Here is an 18,622-nt window from a genome sequence, read left to right as displayed (position 1 = left end):
TGAAGTGTAGTTTATAACAGAAAACAGCCCAGTCTTCATTTTTAATTAGAACTGCCAAATTAATCTTTCATTGTGGCTTAAAGGACACACACCATTTACTTAAAACTGATTGTTTGCAAGAGCAGAAAAGTGATTTACACATGTGTGTTCCACATGGCTTCACAAACAGAATTATGGGTTACAGAAAGAGGCCTTCCATAAGAAAATTGTACAGTTAAGGTGAGGGATAGAGAGGAACCTTCCTCAACAGGTCATTTGTGGAAGAAGCACCACAGCATGAATTCTCCAACAGAAACAGAATTGTTACCTTGTTGTCAAAATTGAATCTGCTGAGGTCTCGAGTTTCTGTGGCCCGTCTGTCCCCGTGGGTGAGGGCTCCCTGTTAAGACACATCATTGTTGTTAAAGACAATTTTTAAGAAAGAGAAATCTAAGTTGCACTTTCTCAAAGGAAGGATCAGACCTCTTAAAACATCTTACCAAACTCTCCAGTCTTTTAGCAACTATAGATGCAAATCTTTGCTCTCCTGCCAGTTCAGAGATGAGGAACACATACTCTGGAGCAGTCACTTGGTTGGATCTATGAGTTCTTCCTGGATAATTAAATAGTAGCATGTATATTAGGTAAATTCTATTTCACTGAATATTTCTAATAAAATATGAACTGTGAAGAACAAGGAAAAAAGGTAGAAGTTAAAATTAGTTTCTGCTCTAACACAGCAAACAGAAGGTAGAACAGAGATACTCTGAAAGTTGTAGCAACTTCTATAAAGACACTTAATTCATGAAAGAAAATCTAAAGCTGCAGCCTAGGTTTATTTGTGAGGTTTCTTTCAAAGCTTTCAAGATGATCAGCTGTGACCACAGACAAAGCTATTCCTGTTCATGGCTACAAGAGACTGGAGGGGTCCTTAGGAGGTGGCCTAGTTAATCTGATTTTCCATGTTAGCAGTAAGTTCAGTTGTTATTCCTGAGTCTGCTGGGTAAGGACACACAGTGAGTGATTTACCAAACTGCTGGATTGCTCTGTCCGCGCTCCACGGCAGCTCCAGGGTCATGTGAACCCTCCGCCTCTGGTTCTTGGCCCTGCGGTCTGCTTGCAGTGAGATACCAGAGCTGGCAGCCTCTGAGATGATGGCAATGTTCTTTGATTGAGAAAAGAGCCCTTAGTTAGCAATAAATCCAAGATCAAGCTTCAGTTTCCAAAAAAAAAAAAAAAAAAATCTCGTTTTACAGCTATTACCAAACATGGGTCTGGAATGGTTTCACTGTTACTCACAAGGCAGAGGAAGGGCAGCAAGGTGTGGCTTTCTGTATCAGTGTTAGAAATGCTAATGAACTTTTCTGAGTGAAAGCAGGGAGTTTTGCTTTACTTTTCAACAATAACTCCCTGTGCAAACAAAGACTTGCCATCTCAGAGGGCAGGTCTCCCTGACACTGTACTTCAGAAGGAAAAGGGGAGGGACACAGACTTTCTCCAATAGCAAACCAAAGAAAAGACAAAATGTTGCTGCTAATGTTGTACAAAGAAGAAGATCCAGCCATTCCAGTGCCTGAATGCATTTGCCTTGAAAGAATGTAAATGTTTGGACTGTGCACATGTCACTTACAGGAACCCAAATCCTTACCCTCAAGTGTCACAAGGGACCACACAAGTTCCATGGACATTTACTCCATTTGCCCTCTTGTGGCAGCACAGCCCAAGTGAGCCACTGGCAAGGGCTTTCCCCTCCCTCCTTTCATCAGATGCAATTCTACCATTATTGAGGTCAGGATTTTCTTTCAGAGTGCAACATAAAGGGCAGAAGCCATCACTCCTCCCAGTGTTAGCTCTCAATCCTTGTTAAGGTTAACAGGCCCCACCTTTTCCCTTCACCCTCACTCCAAGTTTTCATACAGTGGTCTTCCCCATTTCCCAGTTTAATTATTTCCTCTTGGAAGGGGAGGTGCACAGTGACCCGGATCAATGAATCAAAATCTGAATCACAAATCTGCCTTTTGATATTTGAAAAATACGTATTGTTTTACAAAACCAGCTTAAAGGTGCCAGCTCTCAGTTTGGCACAGGGCTGCACACCAAGCACAGGCCTCTGAGGTTACCCAAACTACAGCCTGACTGTAAAACACTGGACTGCTGAACATGGTGATTTGAAAAACAAAATAGCAGTGAACTGAAAGTGCTTCTTAACCACTACTTACAGTATCTGCAAGTCACTGGTGAAGAGCTTAGAGTTACTATGGCATCTGGCACATTTGTCTACAGTCTCTCTAAGGATTACCTTATCTCCATCCATGAACCTCTGCTTTTCTGTGATGTTCAGGATTTCAACGGGCACATCGAGTTCAGACCTTGACTCGTATGAGATGCTGCCATCATCATTGCTCACCACTCTGCCTTTGCGGCCCGTCATCTTCGGAAGGGAACACAAGGCTCAGTGTGCCAATACCAAAACCAGCCCAGCACCAAAAGCTCCAAGCAATATTATTTATCTCACATTAAATTTGATGTACCCACATTAAAATGCAGTAATTTACTCAAATTGCAAAAATACATTAGAAAAACTGGGTTATTTTTTGGCTGATGCCATTATCTGCTATGTGGAACATGACAGAGGAAATCTATGTAGAAATGATGTTGCATTATGCTACTGTTCATAAGGGATTTACCACCAGCACTAAGAAAATAAACTAAACAGACAGCTTAGGCTGCCACTAATTTTAACAGGGTCTTTTAAATCACACTGATGCTGCTACTTGATAGAGACGGGTAGCTTAAAGACATGTTTCTGAAGTTATTGAGAGATTAATTAATCAGGCTTTTCATTAACACATAAAGGCTCTTAATCTCCACTGCCTTGGAGGATGAACTAAAGCTCCTGTCTGTTAATACACACCAACAGCAAATTAACTACAGCCAGTTAGAGGAACAGACCACAGTAAAGCCTAAAGAGAAACTGGTGTGATTTACCCAGCTAGGAGCTATCAAATCTCAGAAATAACATGTTCACCCACTCAGAGCTCCCCCTGTACTCTAACACAACCTTTGAGTTTCTCTCTCATTCAGAGGCATCAGCAGGGTAACCTGTGTTCTCATTCCTGAGATCACTGTCTTAAATTGATAAACAACCTCTAAAAACATACTTTTTTTTTCCCCTATATGTGAACACCAGCCTACCTCTGCAACATTTTCAGGACCACCCAGTTCATCTATAAGCTCATCCAGTGTATTAGGTGGAAGATCTTCAGCCAGCTTTTCCAGTTTATCCAGCAGTTCTTTTTTCATTTGTTGGGCCCTTTCAACAGCATCCTGACTCGTTACAAAGCTGCTGTTTGTGTTACTGTTTGCTGAAAGTTAAGAAAGACTCTTTAAGATTTAGAATTTTATTGCCTAACTGCTAGGAAATGAATCAACATCAAAGAAAGTTGTTCTTACCAGACGTGTTGGTACTAGAAGTGGTGGTTCCAACAGTGGAAGTGAAACAGCTGGGTCGTTTGGATCCCAGACCAGAGGCTAGTAAGGCACTTTGAATAGAATCTGGGTCTATGCTTTTCTTCTTTTTCTTTTCTTTATTTTTTTTATGTTCTTTCCTAATCAACCAGGGATCTGAAGTCAAAGAAAAGTTTCAAACATTTACTAAGAAGCCATCCATCCCTTCGAAATAAATACATTCCCATTGCATAAAGTGACTTACAAAAGTCAGAATTCCAGTGTACAAAAATCTAATCGAAGTTTCACATTCTACTAATTGCAGTCTCACTAAAACTACATGCTTAGTGAACACCTATCTGTGGCTCACTGAAACGCCTGGGAAGACTTTCTGTTTACTCTCTGCAAATATAGCTGTTTGCTTGATGAAACAGACTGTCTTACCATCTTCATCATCTTCACTGGATTCATCTCTGAACGGGTTGAAGTCATCATCATCTCCAGAACTCAAAAATTTCGAGCTCTCATTGTCACTTTCTTCATTGTCTGAAGCATCAGACTCACTCTCACTCTCATCAGAGCTGCTACCTGCAAGGCCACCTGTTTTGCGGGCTTTTTTGGCTTCTCTGCTTATTTCTTCACCTAATTCCACCATCCCAGAAGAAAAAGAAGTTAGTTCAAACCTTGTAGTCCACAAATTTTGAGGCCTGTTTTACCATACAAACAAGAAGAATATTCAATTTTTAAAAACAGAACTACTTAAAAGAATCTAAATCTTAAGAGAACCTTGTCTCCCAAATATTTTATGTTCACCTACTTTTAAGATAATCAGTTTGGGAAGGGGGTGGTATTAGGCTTCTCTTCATTGAGTCTCAAGATAAAGAAAGTTACTTGAGTGACTACATCAGGAAGTGGTCTGACACAGGCAAGACATTTTGGGATATGGTTCCATAATAGATCAAACTAATTTTGAGCAAAATTAACTAAAATCTACAGTTCATATTGCTTCAGCAGCAATATAACATCCAGTAATGGCAATCTCTAACAACAGCTTTAAGAGACCTGAAATACATTTTCTTTCATGGATTACTGTACAGATATTCCCTTTTCCCCCCCCCCACAAAGTTCACTCTTAGGCAGCTCTGAAGTTGCCATTTTCAGTGTGGTGATAGTGTAGGAACCTAAGCATTACCTTTTCGTTTCTTTACTTTGTTCTCCTTGCAAGGGCTATCTCGAGGTGAATTGTTATTACTTTGAGCAGTCAGGTCAATTCCCAACAGGCTAAACAGCTTCTTCCTGTCTGGAGCTGGAAAGTGCTTTTCAATAAGAGACTGGAATACTCCTCTGTACAACAAAAAAAGGGTTGCTCAGTGGAATTTGCATTTATTTAAAGTACAAACCTGTAACATTTAACAGCTTGCTTGACTTCTTTTAAGAATGGCCCCTTGTGAGTGCAGTTGGGCACTCTCTGATCACCCACATTACTGTATTTGTCCCCTTCTTAAAAGTAGGAGATGTTTCTTTTACAGCACTGTTGTAACTTGGTAAATTTGTTTTTGGTAACAAGTGACATTGCTACTGTCATTTTTTTATTGCTCAATTTGACACACAGAAGGACAAACAACTACACATGCACGAAGCTGGATGAAGGTTTGTTTTGTAAAGAAAAATTTTAAAATTCAGTCTTACTTTGCTGTAGAAACAAAGTCATTCAGTTCTCCACCACCTTCCTCCAAAGCTTCCAATGTTCTTGCTTCTCCTGTCGACTGCAGGCCAATGACAACGCACTGAAAGACAAATGAATAGCAGACACTGCCAGTATGACTGAGATGTAAGTTTGTTTTGCCTGAACTTCTGCTCATTAGATACCACAAAGTACAAAAAGCATGCTCCTACTATGGCTGAAAATATTTGTATTATATAAAAAAGAAATTAATCTAATAGCTTTACATTTCAGACAAATGTTTAAAAATAAACCTTGATCATCTTACTTTGCCATTCTTGATTTCCTCCCGAGCCAGCTGCACCACCCTCTTCACCTTTGAGGCTATGCAAAGGTACTTGAAAAACCTCTGGTGAGCTGACCAGAACTGACCCCACATGGACTTTTTCATGCGCTGCTCTGCATCGATGAGATCGGCCGCTTGCTGAAACCTCTCTCGAGCACTGACCCACTAAACAAGAAAAAGAGCATTCAAATCTCAACCAATTTCAACCTCTCAGAGCTCAACAGAGAAAGCAAATTTTCAAAGGGGCTCTTACCAGTTTCACAGATTTATTGTACATTTTAACATAGTCCTGTGAGAGCAGAACTTCGTCGATTTTGAAAGTTACACCTGAAAAACTCAACTGTCTGGCTATGTACATTCCTCTCAGCTTCATATCCATAGCAACTATTTCCATGGCACCAACACCTCTAAAATAAAGGAACAATTTAAGTTCATATTAGAATTTTCAAGAGCAAGGATTTGTTTAAAAAATGCATCTAAACACAATCCCAAGTACTTTAGAAAAAAGCAGCTTACAAATGTGAAGGAATATGTTTTTGAAATAATTTGAAATTTAGTCTTTACAGAAAACTGCCTTGTAAATATTAAGTGTATCCCAAGAGGTAAAACTCAGTTACTTTTTTCCCAAATGACCTAGGATGGATTAGGAGACAGTAACTTATAAATCATAACTGGGTAACAAGTTTGGACCACATATTAGCAAATTCTTGCTTTCTAATTTTATAAACTGCTGATGATTTAAAATAATACACACCATTTTAAGTTATTCAGATTTATGCTGATATGAAAATTATTTAATTAGTAAAGTAACTTCAGTTCTCTTCAACAGCAACACACCTGGAGAGCACAGAAGTCACCTGCAAAACAGCTGACTGCTACTCATAGGCTTGGGGCTCTAACTCATTATTGCTTACTGCACTCAGTAATGAAGTGAGGCTACACTTGCAGAGTCCAGAAAAACCATACATCATGTAGATGGTAAACAAGATGCATCCTAAGCCCTATTGTGGCATTCTGAAGTTTTCAAAATTATTTTTGAGTAGGCAAAGCAAGATGCTCACCCACCACAGAATGCGGCAGCGGCGTTTTTTACTGACCTTTAGTATTATTAGTATGTTCTGAAACACCAAGTACCTTGTAACAGCACAAAGAATTTCCCTGAACTGGGTTCTTATGCCAGTAAGCACAAGATTTCCTCCTGTTAAATTGCCTAAAATGAATGCATAAACATTGGAGGCCTTCTACAAATAGTGAGCCATTAACTACACTGAGCATACTCACTATAATACAGGGTGTTTTCATGGGGAGCAGCAAAGTATTTTGCTTTCCTAACACCCACATTTTTGAGAGGCCTCTTTTCCCAGAAAGCTTTTAAAGCTCTCAAAATTTTCTGTGAACAAAGGAAACATCTTATTTTTCACCACTTATGATAAATTACATTTCTGCTGGATTTAGAAGCCAGAGTTCTTAGTGTGACAGGACATGTTTTTAAAGGACTAGAGAGTGAAGGCAAGGAACTTGGAAGCACAGTTAGTCACAACCCTCTGCATTCTTGCTGTAGGCCTTTGAAATTGTACCTTCTTTCAACAGCCTGAATAAAATCACTGAATTCCCTAAACGGAGTTCCTTCACCCCATATTCCAAGACGGTTCATATATGCCATGTTTCTTGGCTCAGATGCACCTAAAAAGAGAAACATACATCTGTACCAGTGCCAGCAAAACCATCCAGAGACATTTAATACAAACTCAGCAGTACATACCTGTGGCACTGGCATAAACAACCCTGGCTTTTGGAAGTTTATTTTGAAGCTCCAGTACAGCCAGACCTGTTTTTGTTGGTTTTGATGAACCAACAGGACACAGATTCTTTGCTTTGTGACACTCGTCAAATACGATCTGAACCCTAATTAAGGAAAAGCTTTGTCCCACTAATTTATAGAATGAGGAACTAGAACAGAAGGCAAGAAAATCTACTACTTACAATAGGGGGTAGTTGGAAATTGTAAACTCAAGACACTACTCATTTTAACTAAAAACCTTGGAAAAATATTTAAATAGCAAGTATTTAAGAACAAAAATACCAACACTTGAGTTCTTGAAAATACCAGTGATACTTCAAATATATTATTTAAATAAGTCTGTAAAAAATAGCAGTGTAAACTTTAGGTTCTTAAGGATAATAGCTTAATTTTATAGATTTTGATATTGACATTACAAATAAAGAATACCTAAAATCTTTGAAGATACAAGTTTAAATAGCAATTTGGTTATTATCAAAAGAACTCCAGAAAAAGGATACAACTCCATCAAAGTCTTCACCACACCAGTGAAGAAGCTGCTTTAATCTGGTTTTGTATTTACCACCAGACTGACTTTCCCCAATAAGAGAAGAATAGGTAGCAAAGATGACACCTTTCTTCACACTTCCATTATGTTTGGAAGAAATCTTCCCATACTTGAACTGCAATAAATAGAAATTACAGAAATTAATCAAGAGAGACCCCTCCTCAATCCCACCTAACAGATGATTAAGGGATGCTGGTGGTCTTAAAGGTGTGAACACTTGGAGCCACCCATAACCCCACATGATGATCGGGGCACAGCTGATGGCAATGTGGTTAAGGGGTTTTACTGGGCCTTACTTAAACATAAGACTTAAGGAAGACTAAATCTGAGGCTTCAAAAGCTTAGCAGCCACATTCTTTAGCTGCATTGTTTCCATAGTTTAAATACAATTGAGATTTTAGTTTCAATGTATCCCTTTAAGAGCCAATGCCTCAAGTGTACTTACAGCTGCTACCATAAATGATGATTTCTAAAGTCTTATTTTAGAAATTAAGAATTCACCAAGCAAAAATACCAACTTAAACCAAACTTTTAAGTTCAATGAATTCAACCAGTAATTACACTTTACAATTTAAGCAGCTAATCCAGAGCAGAGGCAGTGTCTCCAAAAATAACTGCACACACCACTACTGCTTTAATAAATCACTGAGCAAGTCTATTATTCAAGTATTACACATAAAATGCATCACATATTAAATGTGCACTGAGAGATAGAAAGGAAAAAATTCAAATGCTACAAAGCCTTAAAGATGTAAAGAATATTTCAACTTCTAGAAAACACTCTACTAGTAGTGTCAGTAGTGGCTTGAAGTGTAATTTTTTTTTAAAAAAACACACATGCTTAAGACTTAATCCTACAAGGGGCCTATTTACATGATTAACTTAAAGCTCTGTGTGGTTCTTTGTAAGATTTAGGCCTGTCAAACAAGACCTAGACAGCAAATTTATTGAAATTAGTACATTCTTGCTCTTAAACAGTCAACATGCACAACTCGTCACACAAGCGTACCTAAAGGTTTGCCTCAACTGTACATAGTAAAAAGTTTCCACACCTTGTTTAATGAATGGACCAATATGTTTTTTGCTCCAATATCTCTCAAATCTCTTTCAGCATCGTATTTCAGATCATTTGACACGCTAAACCTGGAGACACAAAACAAAACACATTCTGTCAGTTACAGCAGCTCAAAAGGCAGTTGCTAGAACATTTGTCAGAAGACAGATGACCCTGAATTTAAGTCATAGAGTCACTGGAGTGTCTGCTCTAACAAATCCTGACACTTACCAGACTGCTCTTTTTCTGCCTAACAAGTAATTTTCATAGATTATTCCAGCTATGGTCCTTCCTTTTCCTACACCAGCACCATCACCTATCAAGAATCCAGCTCTGTCTCCATTGGGCAGGAATGTTTCATGTTGCTGTAGGAGAAAGAACAAAATACTTGTACTCATTCTCCAGAACACATCACAGGGGATTGTCAGAAAAGAGCAAACATAAGAAACATCCTATTGGAGAAGACCAGTGGTCCAAGCAAACTCCTGGAAGCAGGAAGAGGGCATTTTATTTAGGGAGAGCACAGCATCATAACTGCATTGTGTGATCCCCTTTCTTCCCTCAACACCCAGAACTGCTCTAAACATCTGTCCAATATTTTGTGCCTTTTCCTAACCCACTGATAATCATCTGTACAGCCTTTTGAAGCAGCAAAACCCAGACATCCACAGCCAATGCATTATTCTGAATCTACCCATTTTAAACCAATCTTTTGTCAGTGTCACCAAGTTCTGCTTTGCTCTGTTTTGTGGTATCGCTGACTTCTCAATTATCTTAACCCTGATTTCATTCCCAATCCCTTCTCTCCTCTCCAGCCCCAAGTGTCCCAGCTCTTTTCATGAGGTAACTCTTCCCTCCTGTGACCATTTTAACTGTCCTCTAACTCCACTGCCTCCCTCCCCCAGCAGAGTGCTGCATGCACATCTGGGGTGGGCACACCGAAGTTTAACCCAGCAGCAAAATAACACCCAGTCCTATTCCCTGCCCAAGGATGTCAAACAGGGCTGGCTTTCTCAGCCTGCTGCCACTGCAGCCATTATTTCAGAGAAATAAAAATGACTAACATGTTCTAAGACAGATAAGAGATCAGCATCATGGAAGTGGTTTAAAGGAAGTTTTCCTAGGTGTATTACCTCCCATTTATCTGAGCTGAAGCTCACCTGCCATCTTCTAATGCAACTCAAACCTTTAAGCTATTATTATTTTATCTCCTTGTAAAACTGACATAGCTGCACTTGTCAGATTGTAGTTTTTCTTCTTAAATTCTCTGTTAGCTTCTAAGCTGTGCTGATGTCTGCCATACCTGGGCTGCATAAGTGATTGCTTCGAGCTGCAAAGCTGACAACCAGCCACTGTCAATGGTTTCCTCTGATATTGATGTCTGGTACCACACATCAGGAGGAGTCACACTGGATAACGAGCTGGTTTCCACTACTGGGTCAGGATGACGTAGACCAATTTTTACTGGTGGAGAAAGAAAGGGAAGGAAGGCAGAAGATGAAAACAAAAGACAGGGTTCTGTTGCTGCAGCACAAGTTATTATGTTTACCCAAACAAAAATTGTGATTGCAAAGGCTGAACTCAACAATAAGTATGTTTCATTGCAACAATCTGTCAGGTGTTAAACTGCATTGCATATGAAGGAACACACTAATCTGAATTTATAACTACAATCTTAACTTTATCTTCTCACCACCTTCCCACAATTTTTATGAGATTAGGTAATATTCACTTTACAGAAAATGAAAGTATCTGTGTACTTGACTTGTTTGGGAAAAGCCAGTTTGAACCTTGTCTTCCCAAAAAGGCCAGAAGCAGCCTCAGGATGCCAGAATCACAAAAGCAACATTCTTCTCACTATTTATATAGCGCCATTTTTAAGCAGAATGAGAGGAGAAAAGATTTAGAACAGACATCATTTAATTGCTGACAGATCTCATCAGTAACAATAAAAATTAACCATTTAGCTACAAACTCACTGCAAATTTTTTGCCTTGCTTTTACAGCAGGTCACTGTATTTAGCAAACAAGATAACAGGTTGTTGTCAATGGGATACAACAAAGAAATAGAAAAAAGAGGAAATGGCAATTAACAGCAGTAAAAGATTCACTCAAAAAACAACCAAGAGCCAGTTCTAAGTAGTCAGCCAGGAACAATGCAGGAAGAATGTACTTAGGGTGATTTCACACCAAAGGACTCAAACTGAATTCCTAAGTGTAGCAGTGAGCACTAAATTCCTTTAAGAAATTTCCTCTGCTGAAGCACAAGGCATCATAACAGAGGTAAAAAAAAAAATTGTAACTATTTTGGTTCATCAATCATATCTGTGAAACAAATACTGCTTGACATTACACTGAAGAATTTCTCTTCTACTTAAAAAAATCTACTTACCTAACCACTACAAAAACAAATTTCCTAGGAAAACCCACAACATAATCAGGTCCTGTTAACTTCAGTTAGGATCTATTTTCTGTGTTAGTAATTACACAAGAATAAATAAATTAACTCTCAAAGAATTCAGCTTTTTGAAGTAACAGAAGATCAGGTCATACATTTTATTGGCATATATTCAGCGTAGGTCTCTGCATGGCCCATTTCTTCTTCATCTTCTTCCTCAGGTTCCTCCTCTTCTTTTACTGCTGGCACTTTCTAGAATAGAGAAATACCTGTGTTAGTCAAACAGCACATTGTTAATATTCCATCTCCTGGAAATTAACATGAGAAAGGAAATGAGGACAAACTTGCACTTCAATGTTTTAACACATGTAAGGGACAAACAAGTGAATTGCTGGGGAAACTATACACAAATGTAGATTTCTTACACTCTAAACAACCCTCTAAAGACACAAAGTCAGGGAACTTCCTCTTCTTTGCAAGATCAAGTACTCCAAACTCACATAAGCAGAATTAAAAAGACATTCTTCTTACAGCATGTTAAAACCAGACTATGACTTAAAGAAAATTGCCTTGACCACATGACAGCCCTAATGTTCAAGTACTCCCCCACAGTCTCTTGCAGTTCCACATTCATGACATCATTTCACAACTTTATAGTTAAATAGTCAGTTCTGTCCAGTACTCTCTGAAACCTGAGTTACCCATTTACTGTGACCCTGACCAATGTAAATATATAAATATTTGTAAAGCACTCCATAGATGAAAAAAAATCAAACATCTTCCACAACTGCTAATGTTTAATACTAAAGAAGTGATCTGAAAAACCCCTTCTGTATGGCAGTCACTGAGGAGCATGGTTCTTCCCAAACATCAGCCTGAGTCTTGTTATCAATGAAGATGCCAAAACTCAAGTGTTTACAGCAGCAGAATGTAATTTTATTACATTTAGAAAATTGAATGATACTCAATTTACATCTTCAGCTGCCCAGAAGGACAGCCATGCTAGGGGAAAAGTATTTCAGTTTCCTTGTTGCTAGTGACTTTAGAAGAAAATGTTTTAACCTAGAGGAAATGTTAGGCTTATCACCTTTAATCAGAGCCACACCAGCTTCTGCTAAGGACAGTAATTTCTTGAAATTGTCATTTACTATCTAAGTCTGCTCTGCACAGCTGTTAACTTCACTCATCTAACCAAGTTTCATCTTGTGGAGCAACTGACCTTTTGAACAAACAGATGCACTTGACAGTTCCACCACACACAAGTATGAGTAACTCCTGAAAGTGGTCACAACTGTTTATGGCCAGCAACACATTAGTTTGGCAAATGAATCATTTGTGCCACTTACCACAGTAGGTGAAAAACTTCTCATTTTAATGTCATTTATCCATATTCTTGCTACCTCTTTTGTGGAAGCCTCCTTCTTCACTGCACCATTGCTTAGGTCAGCTGCAAAACAAAAGCTGTGTTTTACAGAATTCCCTCCAAACATCAACTCAGATTAACATGCTGCTCTATTAATGAGCTGGAAGAGAAGTTTAAAGTATCCAGGAGCACAATGATGCTTCAAGAACAAATTTGTAATAGGATCCTTTAAGAAGGCAATTTATTAACCTTCCTGTCTTCAGTCACATTTGCAAGGAACTAGAATAGGGCTCTGTACACAACTAAAATAATTTGCATAAGGACGGGTGCAAATACTGAAAGCAGCTGTCAAGCTTCCATCATATCAATGCATGTAATAAACTTAGCATAATTGCCCCTAAAAACAATTAGGGCACTTGCAGAAATAAATGTTTTCCTCAAAGACATTGCATAATTTAACTTCTTAGTATTTTCCCATCTAGAACTCCTGCTGCCTGAATGACATGAAAATACCATTTTCCTTTCAGGAGCTTCTCTTTTCTACAAGCATTTGCCATTTTTTAAAATAAACACAAGGAAAGATCCAGAGACACAGGAACACAAATAAGATTAGGAATGCAGGTATCCTTTTCACTTTATACAGAAGCTACAGAATCAACTGTTTTCTGCAGCTGTGTCACCCTAACAGTTACTGTGTGTTGGTGTCACCTATTCTGTGCTTCTCCGAGTGTTCATTTGGTTTAATAGGACTGACTTATCCCCTTCTGCTTTCACCCCTCCTCTTCCTCACTTCCTTCACTCCCTGCCCCAACTTCAGTTCATGTCCCAACTTGGGTTTGGGCAACCACTCCCTAAGAGAAAGCAATGACACAAGGAGGGACATTCTGCTTTTGTTTCAGTTCCAACAGACAGCTCCTGCACTGCACTCTCTCTCTGCATACAGAAAAATAGGTTATGCCAACCACACCTATAAAATCAGCAAAGCTTGTTTCAGAGACAATGAAAATAACAGAAATACAGAAAATGCCTGTGTATCTTTCAGAAAAAAAAAAAACCAGTAATAAAGATATTTTTAAACTGAACTAGCCTGATCTTAACCTCATGCAAAAATCAGAACACCTTGAAAGAGTTAATTTCACACACATGCAGTGTGTGAAATTTTTCTTTATACAAGTTAACCACATGTTAGAAATAACATACAAAGAAATATTATGGAAGGAATAACAAAATGAAGATTTGGAGTGTAACGAAGTACTTGTGATAGTTAACTTACTGCAGCATTTCAGAAGTAACATGAAAATAAACAGCAAGTTTTTAGGACTTAATTTCTTAAACAATGGATCTGATGCCTCCAATTAAACAAAGGAACAGACTTTCCTTTTGCAGGAGACACTTCACACAAACACCTTATGTGCTACAAATCTAGCTTGGAAGATGCTAAATAGAAAAAAGTACTAGTTTGTTGTAGTTCCAAGTACACACTAGAACAGGAACTGGTGAAGACTTCAGTAATATAGCTAATAGACTTCAGTAATGTTCACAAATTAATTTTAAGAACTTTCCAGTTGCAATCTGTCATTTTCCTCATTCCATGCAGTAAATCAAGAGTTTAATTTTTTAAACTCTTATTTCATACTACTTCACCCTGAATTCTACACTACTACAGCTAGAATGAAATTTATCAGGTTTCCTGAGCCACTTCATTTTACCAGGATATTGTACTAATCAATGAAAATCCATGATGTGCAAAGACCTTCATTATTTCACTGTTTGTCTAAAACACTGTAATTACAAAGAAAGAAAACTCACTTGCTGCCGTTGCTACTGGTTGGGCAATATTAGGAGGTGGCTTCAATTTCATGAGTTCATTAAGACTATTGTTCTTGAGCAGATCTTTCAGCTGAATCTGGTCCTTGGAAGGTGCAGTGGTCAAGGCATTGCGAACTGCTGGTGCTGCCACCGAGGGCCGAGTGGTTGTGCTGGTCTGGATGATCTTTGCTACAGTGATCGTCTGCCTCGAGGTCGTGACAGGCGTCGTTTTTGTCACCACTATTGTTGTCCCCAGAGTTGGAAGCTGATTTATTTGATTCAGCACAAAGGTTGTGGTGGATGGTGGTTGCTGGCAACAAAGAAGCAGGGAAATTTTTAGAAAACAATTAAAAAGAAAGAGCAAACTTTATCAGACTTCATTTAGCACACAGTTTTTAGAAGAGTTTTTTACTTTGTAGTAAGAAATGTCTTCAAATAACATGCTGAATATGCCAGAGTAATTATCTTGTGCTGCAACACTCTGAGCAAAAAGTATCTCTCACTACATTGTACATATTTCAGAAAGTTACTTTTGAAATTTTATGGAAAAGGAAATAAAATAACTAAAATTAAAAAATTGATCACCCAGGTCCAAGATATGACCACTACGATTTCCCCCATATGTGATAAAGCCAGTCCAACCCACTGCAAGCCAAGGCTCAGGCAGTCAGTGTCACTGGTAGTGACTGTGAGAAGGTATTTGTATAACAACAGGCAAAAACTGTTACACAGTCAGCAGCTGGATGGAGGAGTGAGAGTATCTGAGAAAACTCTGCAGACACCAAGGTCAGTGAAAGAAGGGGAGGAGGTGCCCCAGGTGCTGGAGCAGGGACTTCCCTGCAGCCCTTGGAGGACTATGGATGCCAGGAGTGAAGTTGAGCCCAGGACAAAGAAAGAAGTGGGGAGAAGGTATTTTTAGAGTAGATCTTATTCCTCATTTTCCTTCTCCATTGTTAACAGGCAACGAATTAATTTCCTCGAGTTGAGTCTGGTTTGCCCGTGACAAATTGCTGATTGTCCTGTCCTTATCTCAACCCAGGAGCCTTCCACCATCGTTTTTTTAGCCTTCGTGCAGCTGAGGTAGAGGAGTGATAAAGCAGCTTAGTGGGCACCTGGTGCCCAGCCCAAGTTAAGCCCCTTCCCCATCTAAATCCTGGAGGACCAGTTCTTACCCGAACATTTAATAAGGCTGGAGTAGACACAGTCTCTGGTTCTTGTTTCACAGCAGCTGCAGCCTCAGTCTCCAGGCCCAGTTCTAATGCACTAAGTGGTACTGACTGCAGAGGAAAGAAAGCAAACAAGGCAGCAGGGATAAAACCTTAAGGCTTTTGTTCTCAGCCTGTCTGAAGTGGCTACACTCTGGCAGAGTGAAGGCCATCATGGAGCTTAAACATGGTATTTCATTACATTTCTTACGCATTTTATTGTAGAGCAGCTAGACCCCAATGACATGAGAGCTCTCCATGGATACCTGACATTATATCCCCATGTCATATCCAGAATTAAGCATATTTCTGTTTGTGTTGACCTCAAGTGTTTCAGATAGCTTTTTTAATAGAAATTTAAAATTAATTCACAAGACATTTTCTGATCTCAGTACTATGAAGCAAGAAACAAGAAAATTCCACATGCTTCAACCATTTGCTATGGAAATCACCCCCTTTAACCCCTCCATCACAGCAAACCCAAGTTCTCTAACAAACCCCTATGTTCTTGTTTTAACCTGCTGAACAGCTGGAGTTGGTGCTGGATTTGCAAGAACCACGTCTGGAGAGTCAATATCAAAGAGATCATTTGGACTGATTCCACTCTCACTCAAAGCAGCAAGCAACAGATCTTGTCCTGGCTCCACCATCTCTAAAAGAAAAGAAATTAAACTGTAAATACAAGTACATTTAATTCTGATTTACTTTTTGCCCACACACAACTCCATTTCCTGGATCCAAGGGCATTCATGGTGCAGTCTCTTGCACACACTGTTTCACTTCTTAGATTTGCTCTGTTCTTTTGTTTATTTGTAGACTTTTCAACATACCCACCACACTTAAAAGCAGTGAGAATTAAATAGTTTACTACATAAAATGCTATCATACCCATAAACTCAAGACACCTTTTCTAGTCTTTGAGGCACTACATTTTCAAGCATTACAAGAAACACCAAGAGCAGAAATGGTGAGACCATGTTATGCTAATGATCTGTCTTTGTCGGTGAAGGAACTGCAAGAGAGAAACACAATTAAAACTCATTTACTTTATCTTGTAACAAGTTAGTGATAAAGAGCTTATAAGGAAAGCTTTAATTTCTTGCTTGCCCTTACATCAGGTTACATTCATTCACTGGAGAAATTTTGTTTTGCATATGGAGAGAACAAATGTGCCACTATTATAGTATGTGACTGCTTATTAAATAGGACACTAACATCAGGTCACAGACTCCTTTATGTGTAGGACAAGCAAAACTAATTTCAAAAAGCTATTCTAGACCATATAAAAACTTATTAAAAAGCCAAATACTCCATATTTAAAGATGAAGAGAGAAGATAACACATTTCACTTGCTTAAGAAGGAAACCCATCTGCCCTAGTATTAAGATAAAAATTAAATTATTTCACTGAACTTGAGCTGTTGCTTATACAGTCTAAAATACACCTCAAGCAAATCTTAATTTGACTTGCCTTCCACACCCCTCAACACCCACTGGGAACATAACACTGAAACTCAGTGAAGCCAAACACCTACTCTAAAGCAGGTAAGAGGACAAAATTATTTGTTGGCATTTCAGATGTTCATTCACGAGACTCCAAAACAGCATTCCCTTGCTCATCCCTTCTACATGCACAGCTAAGCCACATTCAGCTGGCTGGTCACACATATTCCTCAGCACATTTAGCAGAACAGGTAATTCTTGTAATAAGCTAAGCCTCAGGCACTTAGTTCTTACTCTTCCCAGTTTTAGTCTGTGCAATAGCAAGGGAAAAACCTTTTGGCCGTGGATTCATACCGAGATGGTGGCACCACTAGGGGAAGATACATTTTAAGGCATTAAAGACTTAAAGATGTTCCAAACAATATCAAAGCAACAAACAATTGGTGGGACTGCTACTGACCACACATAGCCCCATCAAACAGTACTTGCTTGTCAGAACCAGACTCTTCTTTCTTAAAGACATTTGAGCTGACTGAATCAATTGGAAGAACGGTCTGCTTTGTTGTTGTGAGATACAGAAAATATTAAGAAGCATTAAGTCATCTACCAGATTTAATTGATATGGCAGCACCATTAAAGGATGTCACCACCCATCAGCCTGTCTCCCAGAATCCTGAATGGGTCAACAAAAGTGGTAAGAACTGACTCTAAGTTTTACTTTCATTCCAGAAAGATGGTGTTTCCTCTCTCAAAAAAGGGGACTATATATACACACATTAATTAGGTAGGATAGATCATTAATTTTCATCAGACTAAAATCTTAACAGTGACCATCACATCTAAGTTTAGAAGCTTAAAGCATTGTTATCAACTAGAAACAGGTGAGGGGAGGAAGGTTTAAGTCTCCAGATGAAATTTTTGCTTATCAGTACTTTTGGTGTTCAGAACTTGAGAGCAGCTACTGAAGATTAATTTCTTTATAGAAGGAGAATTAACACAGATCACCCCATCAAAACAGCTCCAAAACACTTTAAAATTGTAACTTCACAGTATCCACTTGGGAAAGAGGCACAAGCACCTTTCCACACAGGCCAACACCTTTGATCAAAGGACAAATAAACTAAAATGTCTAAATGTAAAGTGGAAAAAAACATCAATTAAGTCATTCTTTAGTCTGTATGGAGCTGTGATCACCCACCACTAAACAAAGATATGACTAATACTTGGTTGAGAGTTAAGGGACTGGACTGAATAGAGGCACAATAAGGCTGAAGTTTGGGGGTTTTCACTTAAGAGAACTAAGAGAAAATGAAAATACTCAATAACTTCTAGTTTGCTCTCACAATATAGGAAGGAAAGGCCTTTCTATGAAGTTGAGACTCAAAGCAAAACCAAAGCTAGAAGAAAAACCCAACACCAGAACCACAAAAACACATCTTCCCCAGCCACCCTACAATGGTGTCACAACCCATCACATCTGTTTCAAGTCCAGTTTAACATATCCATGATGCCACTGACCTCTACATGTTTAACCTTTAAAAACATGATTGCTGATATCTTAGAAATTT

General features: G+C 38.7%; 1 protein-coding gene across 4 annotated transcripts in view; it reads right to left on the bottom strand.

The window, feature by feature from the left end:
* Positions 1–18,622, bottom strand: part of SBNO1 (strawberry notch homolog 1) — a 30,947-nt gene that overhangs the window by 8,127 nt on the left and 4,198 nt on the right. For 2 of the 4 annotated variants that reach the window (XM_086855268.1, XM_086855269.1), the window contains exons 2-23: positions 16,131–16,264; positions 15,580–15,684; positions 14,408–14,717; positions 12,582–12,682; positions 11,391–11,487; positions 10,141–10,301; positions 9,069–9,202; positions 8,836–8,926; positions 7,737–7,898; positions 7,198–7,333; positions 7,013–7,118; positions 5,689–5,842; positions 5,418–5,600; positions 5,116–5,213; positions 4,619–4,770; positions 3,871–4,068; positions 3,433–3,603; positions 3,175–3,344; positions 2,279–2,410; positions 1,009–1,144; positions 480–592; positions 308–379 (exon numbers count right to left, since the gene is read on the bottom strand). In XM_086855268.1, the coding sequence (XP_086711394.1) occupies positions 308–379; positions 480–592; positions 1,009–1,144; positions 2,279–2,410; positions 3,175–3,344; positions 3,433–3,603; positions 3,871–4,068; positions 4,619–4,770; positions 5,116–5,213; positions 5,418–5,600; positions 5,689–5,842; positions 7,013–7,118; positions 7,198–7,333; positions 7,737–7,898; positions 8,836–8,926; positions 9,069–9,202; positions 10,141–10,301; positions 11,391–11,487; positions 12,582–12,682; positions 14,408–14,717; positions 15,580–15,684; positions 16,131–16,262 (3,114 nt within the window). In that variant the 5' untranslated portion in view covers positions 16,263–16,264. Of the gene's footprint in view, positions 1–307; positions 380–479; positions 593–1,008; positions 1,145–2,278; positions 2,411–3,174; positions 3,345–3,432; positions 3,604–3,870; positions 4,069–4,618; positions 4,771–5,115; positions 5,214–5,417; positions 5,601–5,688; positions 5,843–7,012; positions 7,119–7,197; positions 7,334–7,736; positions 7,899–8,835; positions 8,927–9,068; positions 9,203–10,140; positions 10,302–11,390; positions 11,488–12,581; positions 12,683–14,407; positions 14,718–15,579; positions 15,685–16,130; positions 16,265–16,500; positions 16,625–18,622 lie in introns of all 4 variants that reach the window. The other 2 variants (XM_086855267.1, XM_086855270.1) reach the window with 2 other exon arrangements.

The sequence above is a fragment of the Cyanistes caeruleus genome, chromosome 18 (assembly GCF_971803275.1).
Source record: "Cyanistes caeruleus chromosome 18, bCyaCae1.hap1.1, whole genome shotgun sequence".
Classification (NCBI taxonomy): domain Eukaryota; kingdom Metazoa; phylum Chordata; class Aves; order Passeriformes; family Paridae; genus Cyanistes; species Cyanistes caeruleus.
The sequence above is the reverse complement of the archived record's forward strand: the minus strand, read 5'-3'. Positions and strand labels throughout refer to the sequence as shown.